General features: G+C 42.2%; 1 protein-coding gene across 1 annotated transcript; it reads right to left on the bottom strand.

The window, feature by feature from the left end:
• Positions 1 to 432: 432 nt before the first annotated feature.
• Positions 433 to 6578, bottom strand: LOC311052115 (uncharacterized protein). Its single transcript, XM_084066927.1, has 6 exons — positions 6530 to 6578; positions 4131 to 4212; positions 3860 to 3887; positions 3518 to 3637; positions 1416 to 1507; positions 433 to 774 (listed from the first exon to the last, which is right to left on the bottom strand). Exons 1-6 carry the CDS (start codon positions 6543 to 6545, stop codon positions 675 to 677), a joined length of 438 nt encoding a protein of 145 aa, XP_083923053.1. The 5' UTR covers positions 6546 to 6578; the 3' UTR covers positions 433 to 674.
• Between the last annotated feature and the right edge of the window lie 661 nt (positions 6579 to 7239).

The following is a 7239-nucleotide window of genomic DNA, read 5'->3' as shown; positions in this document are numbered from 1 at the left end:
CACTGAACATGAAGAGTGGCTTCAGGTGACGTGACTGTGGTAATGTTGTTGATTGATTGTTCTTGTGCCGGATTATGTCAGTGACAGTGTGAGCCACTGGGTATTCATATGATCAGGGATTAAAACAGTGAGTCCAGTTCAATAATCCTCATTTAATGAAAACTCAGTCTGTCTTTACATTCATATGACATTGTCTTCACATAGTAACATTCTCAGAGTTCATTTAAATCTCAGAGTGTTAGAATCTGGCTAGCATAGCAAAGCAATATATTTTACATACATCTTCAATACAATAAATATTGTCAAAGAAGAAAACATTTCAGAGGAGCGTGTCAACATGCTTTGATCTCATCTCTTAAAGCAGGTTGTGATTTGTTGGGGGGATTTCCCCCTCTGGTATAAATCAATGCAACATATTTACATAATAAAATATCTAGTTATATAAAAGGTAATACAGTCATTGTTTCAAAACTTTTAAAATGCTCATGTTTCATATGCAAGCAGAATATTCATGAAAGACATGTGGATATAGATGATGAAGTTCTGCCTCTTAAACTCTAGATGGCAGTAGAATATTATTCAATAATTAGGTTCAGCATCACATAGTGTGAGATGCAGTTTTGTGTCTGAGACAGAATAATAAAGACTATGGTTATACTTTGCTTAGCTTGGCGTTACTTTGCCTTTTTGGTTTTATCCACAGTGGAATAGATTGCAGAGACGTCTTCCTTCACAGTGGAATAGATCACATCTTCATTTCCTGCTTCACCAGACCTGAGAAGAACAATTATTATTAATATTAATATCCAGTCGGGTGAAGTGTTGGTCATTTATTTAGGAAGATTCAGGCAGAGCAAACAACATGCAGATCAGTATAGCCAGGCCTAATGGCCTGACCAACAGCCCCACGGGGCAGCAGCCTCCTGAACACCAATCTCAGTTCCTATAGTCCACACTGTACCAGAGATGCTATTCTAAATGGTCATATAAGGTATGGACTAAAGATAAGGGCGACACACACATAGGTACACAATTACAGATTTGCTGACAAAGTGAGAGTAGCATGGGAGAGTCAGCTCAGCTGTTAGATTGACAGCTGTAGCTGAGTTGGAATTAGCACATTTATGTAAAACTTCAATGAGATAACCAACATATACACAATACATATACTTGGCAATCTATACATTTCTGCCACCATACAATACACATCCATTCATACTAATGTAGAGAAGAACTACACATGTAACCCTAATGGCTCTTCAGCAGCACAGGAAACATACTTCTGTAAAACACAACTTATCTATGTGGTCTTATTTAAAATATGGGATTTTATTTTTCTGACTCTCAATGCATTGTTGAGCTGCTGTTATTCAGTTGCAATCACAATCAGATAAATTTGTGTTTTTATAACTTACAGTGTGTGTTGCAGGACTGTGTTGTTGTGATCTGCTTGGGTGCTGGTCCCTTGTTTGAATGTCATTGAACAATAGTCAACATCCTCCTCTTGCTGAGCAATACAAGAGAAAAAAATGACAAAAGTGTAATTAGTAATGGAATGGAATGCTGACATTTGTATTGCTTTGTCTCCAACTGCTATACAGTGCAGTTGTTAGACAATCACCCTATCAACTTATCATAATGTGTATAACTAACAGATGATAGTAGATAGGATATACAAAGAAACTGTCTATTTGTTTGTAGAGAAAAGAAGAGAAGAGATAAGGGGGAGAGGAGAGGAGAGAAAAGAGACATAGTTTGCATGACTAAGAGTGCATTACATTACATTACAGTCATTTAGCAGACGCTTTTATCCAAAGCGACTTACAATAAGTGTATTCAACATAGGTAGGGAACGAAAACTACTAATCACCAGAAGTTTTAAGTACATTTCCTGCAAAAACAAGCAACCAAGAGTATACCTAGCGCTAAGGTAAAAGTGCAATATATCAGCTACCTACTTTCTTAAACAGATGAGACAAAAATGGCAAAATCAAATGAGCACGAGCTAAAACAAATAAGTGTATCGACTAAACAAGATCCAATAAAACAATACAAAAATAAAACAAGAGTTCGTACAACTAGTTAACAACAAGTAGGCCAGGCAAAGAGGAAGGATAGTGTTTCCTGAAGAGGTGGGTTTTCAGCCTGCGGCGAAAGATGGGCAGTGACTCTGCTGTCCTGACATCAGTGGGAAGTTCATTCCACCACTGTGGGGCCAGAACAGAAAAAAGTCGTGACCGTGTCGATCGACCAGAAGGACCGTTGAGTGGCGAGGGAGTCAGTCGCCCCGAGGTGGCAGACCGGAGTGGTCGGGCAGGGGTGTGGGCATTGACCAAAACCCGGAGGTAAGAAGGAGCTGTTCCTTTCACTGCTCTATAGGCTAGCACCAGGGTTTTAAACTGAATGCGAGCTGCTACGGGGAGCCAGTGCAGAGAACGGAGAAGGATAGTTGTGTGGGAGAACTTGGGGCGGTTGAACACCAGACGAGCCGCAGCTTTCTGAACAAGCTCCAGAGGTCTGATGGCTGATGCCGGAGCACCAGCAAGGAGGGAGTTGCAGTAGTCCAGGCGGGAGATGACAAGAGCCTGGATGAGCACCTGGGCTGTTTTCTCCGTGAGGAAGGGGCGAATCCTCCTGATGTTGTAGAGGAGGAATCTGCAGGACCGTGTCACTGATGCGATGTTAGCCGAGAACGACAGTTGATCGTCCAGGGTCACAGTGCAGTCTAAGGTTTCCTTCTCCTAACTTTAAGGGTGTGTTCACACTGTCTGTTTGTTATAAAGAAAAAGTGCTGCCTAGAGTTCTTTTTATGCTTAAGACTAAATATTATTATTCTTTTTTTTTGAAGGAGGAGGAGGGTGGTGGTAGTAGTCGGGTGTGGCTGCATAACCTCACGTAACATGTCACCCATGGCTGACAACACTGCGGTTAATATCACATTAGTGTCACGGGGGGTAATATCATATTAATATCATGTGGTTTAAGTGTTAAAGTCGAGCTGAAATGTAAAATGTCAGAGTTTCTCTGACAGGGTTTCTCTGACCTATGGGTGCCGTGGCAGCGGTGGCACCCATAGGGTGTCGTGGCGCAAGTCCGGGGGTACCGTAGAATACTTTGATAACATTTGGAATTTATCAGTATCACTTCAGTTTAATCATTTAGATCCTTTATAGCTACTAAAACGGACCTGAGTTGCACTGCATGTCCTTAATGCATTCTTTTTCGATTTACTCCAAATCTCTTTGCAAAAAAAATAGCACATCTACAAGCTCACAACACGTCAAGACGTGACGTGTTGTGAGCTTGTAGATCTGATGAATGTGTTATTTGCGGGGGTGCCCTGAGCCAAAGTAAAAAAACGTCCCAAGTCACTCTGACGGGACGGGAGCTTCAACATGGAGTAAAGAGGGATCTCCTCAGTAGGAGGATGAGGAGAGGACAGAGAGTGGTGCTGGACTGTGGAGTAGACACTGTTGATCTGAGAGGAGGGACAATGAGAGGAGGAGTCTTGATGCACCTGCAGGACTGAAGGGTCTGAGCTCCTCCCACTGACCACTGGGATAGACGCCAAGCTCCTCCCACTGACCACTGGGACGGATGCCAAGCCCCTCCCACTGACCATAGGGACATACACAGCCTGGTGTGGGACACAACAGAAAGTAAAACATCAGGTGGTTTCAGTGAAACTTAATATGTCTGTATTATATATTAATGTGTTGAATTTTGCTAAATCATTGTTGGCAAGTTTCCATTTGATCAATTTCATTTGTATGTCTAAATAGTAGAGGACATATATAAATAATATCTAAATATTATGAAACATCTCAAATTAAAACAGCAAAAAAATAAAATAAAATACCTCTTGGTCTGAATTTGTCCTTTTCTTCCTGTCAAATCAAAAGACTTAACTTATTATTTATTTTCTCTCTCAATGATCTTTGTCTAAGTCTTACATGGAATCTGCTGTCAAAAGCTCACAATTGAAAAGTTCATGTTTGTTATAAAAGTGGGTGTAACATTTAACATCAGAGTATACTGCTTCATCAAAATTAGTACACGCACGCGCGCGAGCACGCGTGCATGCGCATACACAAAAGCACGCATGCATGCACGCACACATGCACACTCACCTGGCCCAGAAAACAATGGCAAAAACCAAAATCAGCACAAACAGTGAAACTGCAACTCCAGATATTAGGGCAACTTTGTTGGCTTTGGAAAAACACAATAAAAATGAGGAAAAAAGTTAAAATGAGCATTTCTGATGGTTGTTATTATAAAGTTATTATTGATTACTGTGTGTGGTGTCTAATATTACACCAACTTTGGACAACACTGGACAAAGAAGTATTAAAAATCAGTGTTCTTCGCAATTCTAAGTTTAGAGAAACTTGACCTACTCACATAAGTTATCAATAGAGAAGGAAATCAATCAACAATGTATTCAGTATGGTTTTCTGGTGCTTTACATAGTTTTAAATAATGTCTACTCACTTTTCTATCAGTGGTGTAAAGTAACTACTCTAAGTACATGTACTCAAGTACTGCACAATTTAAAAAAAAAAACTTTACTTTTACTTTCCTGGAATATTTCCAATTTTCTATACTTTTACTTCTACTCCAACTCCACTACATCTCAGGGACAAATATTTTACTTTTACTCCACTACAATTATTTGAAAACTTTAGTTAGTTACTTTGTGGATTTTGATTATTATTACTAAACGTACATTAACCACTTCAGCCATATTTAAACTTTGGCTTTTTGAAAATAGCCGATCTACAAGATTACATTACATTACATTACAGTCATTTAGCAGACGCTTTTATCCAAAGCGACTTACAATAAGTGTATTCAACATAGGTAGGGAACGAAAACTACTAATCACCAGAAGTTTTAAGTACATTTCCTGCAAAAACAAGCAACCAAGAGTATACCTAGCGCTAAGGTAAAAGTGCAATATATCAGCTACCTACTTTCTTAAACAGATGAGACAAAAATGGCTAAATCAAATGAGCACGAGCTAAAACAAATAAGTGTATCGACTAAACAAGATCCAATAAAACAATACAAAAATAAAATAAAACAAGAGTTCGTACAACTAGTTAACAACAAGTAGGCCAGGCAAAGAGGAAGGATAGTGTTTCCTGAAGAGGTGGGTTTTCAGCCTGCGGCGAAAGATGGGCAGTGACTCTGCTGTCCTGACATCAGTGGGAAGTTCATTCCACCACTGTGGGGCCAGAACAGAAAAAAGTCGTGACCGTGTCGATCGACCAGAAGGACCGTTGAGTGGCGAGGGAGTCAGTCGCCCCGAGGTGGCAGACCGGAGTGGTCGGGCAGGGGTGTGGGCATTGACCAAAACTCGGAGGTAAGAAGGAGCTGTTCCTTTCACTGCTCTATAGGCTAGCACCAGGGTTTTAAACTGAATGCGAGCTGCTACGGGGAGCCAGTGCAGAGAACGGAGAAGGATAGTTGTGTGGGAGAACTTGGGGCGGTTGAACACCAGACGAGCCGCAGCTTTCTGAACAAGCTCCAGAGGTCTGATGGCTGATGCCGGAGCACCAGCAAGGAGGGAGTTGCAGTAGTCCAGGCGGGAGATGACAAGAGCCTGGATGAGCACCTGGGCTGTTTTCTCCGTGAGGAAGGGGCGAATCCTCCTGATTGTAGTAGAGTTGTAGAGGAGGAATCTGCAGGACCGTGTCACTGATGCGATGTTAGCCGAGAACGACAGTTGATCGTCCAGGGTCACACCCAGATTCTTTGCAGTCCGAGTTGACGTCACCACAGCATTCTCAATGGTGATGGCCATGTCTCGGTGAGGACAGCCCTTCCCCGGGATGAACATCAGCTCGGTCTTGTCCAGGTTGAGCTTCAGGTGGTTCGTCGACATCCACTCCGAGATGTCAGCCAGACAAGCAGCAATGCGTGCCTCCACTTGTGTGTCAGAGGGGGGGAATGAGAGGATCAGCTGGGTGTCATCGGCATAGCAGTGGTAGGAAAAGCCATGGGAGTGGATGACAGCACCAAGAGATGTAGTGTAGAGAGAGAAAAGAAGAGGACCCAGAACCGAGCCTTGGGGAACCCCAGTAGTGAGCCTGTGTGGTTCTGACACAGACCCTCTCAGCATCACCTGGTAGGAGCGACCCGTCAGGTAGGATGCAAACAGGGAGAGTGCAGAGCCTGAGACACCCATCCCCTCGAGGGTGGAGAGGAGGATCTGGTGGTTCACTGTGTCGAACGCTGCAGACAGGTCCAGGAGTATCAGGACTGAGGAGAGAGAGTTCGCTCTAGCGGCATGGAGCGACTCCGTCACTGCCAGGAGGGCAGTCTCTGTCGAGTGACCCACTTTGAACCCCGACTGGTTGGAGTCCAGGAGGTTGTTCTGGTGGAGGTAGGAAGTTGCGATGCGACTCGTTTTTATAATTATTATTATTATTAATTATTAATCTTTATTAAAAACAATTAAATTAATGAAAAATGATTTAGACGACGAGACAGAAAGAGCTCACATGAACTCATATAAACTCACACTGCACATCCAACATCACAGCTTCAGACTTCCATCTCTCTTGTCCTTCAACAGCACACTGGTAACTCCCAGCATCCTCTGTTGTGGCCTGGAATCCTGGGTTGGATACTCGTTGTCCATCTTTAAACCAGACAATGTTGGGTCTTGGTTGACAAGATGTTTGACAGGTGAGTGTCACCCATGACCCCTCTGACACAGTGGGAGGAGTCACCTGTACAGACAGTTCTGATCAGAAGAATAAAAACAAGATGGACGTCAGTTGGTGAGATTGACAGGAAATATTTGACTTTGATTACATGAAAGGTTAAAAAAGTACTCTTGTTTACCTGTTACAGACAAAGATACTGTTTGACTGGACTCCCTATTACCTGTTATATAAAAGCTGAAATGATAACCTCCCTTATCACTGTCTTCTATGTTATTGATCCTCATGGTACAATCACGGAGTTTATTACCAATGTATTGAAAACGACCTTGATGAGTTTGAGAGCCATTGTGAACAATAACGTCATCTGCTAAATGACTGTAATTGTTCTTGTACCAGATTGTATCAATGACAGTTTGACCCACTGGGCATTCATATGAACAACCAATATCTACTGATGAGCCTCTCATGACACATGGAGATGGATTGGTGATGGTCACTCCAGACTCATCACTACAAACACCTGTAAAAGACACACAGAAAAATAAACAACCGTCAACAAAAA

Source organism: Gymnoscopelus microlampas (assembly GCF_963454915.1).
Source record: "Gymnoscopelus microlampas genome assembly, chromosome: 9".
In the NCBI taxonomy this organism is placed as follows: Eukaryota; Metazoa; Chordata; class Actinopteri; order Myctophiformes; family Myctophidae; genus Gymnoscopelus; species Gymnoscopelus microlampas.
This window is presented reverse-complemented; position numbering and strand designations above follow the sequence as displayed.

Excerpts from the sequence above, each read along its gene's own strand:
- LOC311052115 (XM_084066927.1), bottom strand. Across the intron at positions 1,508-3,517 it reads CAGACCCTTCAGTCCTGCAG|CAAGAGGAGGATGTTGACTA; the intron begins GTGCATCAAGAC and ends TGTATTGCTCAG. Across the intron at positions 775-1,415 it reads ACAGTCCTGCAACACACACT|GTCTGGTGAAGCAGGAAATG; the intron begins GTAAGTTATAAA and ends TGTTCTTCTCAG.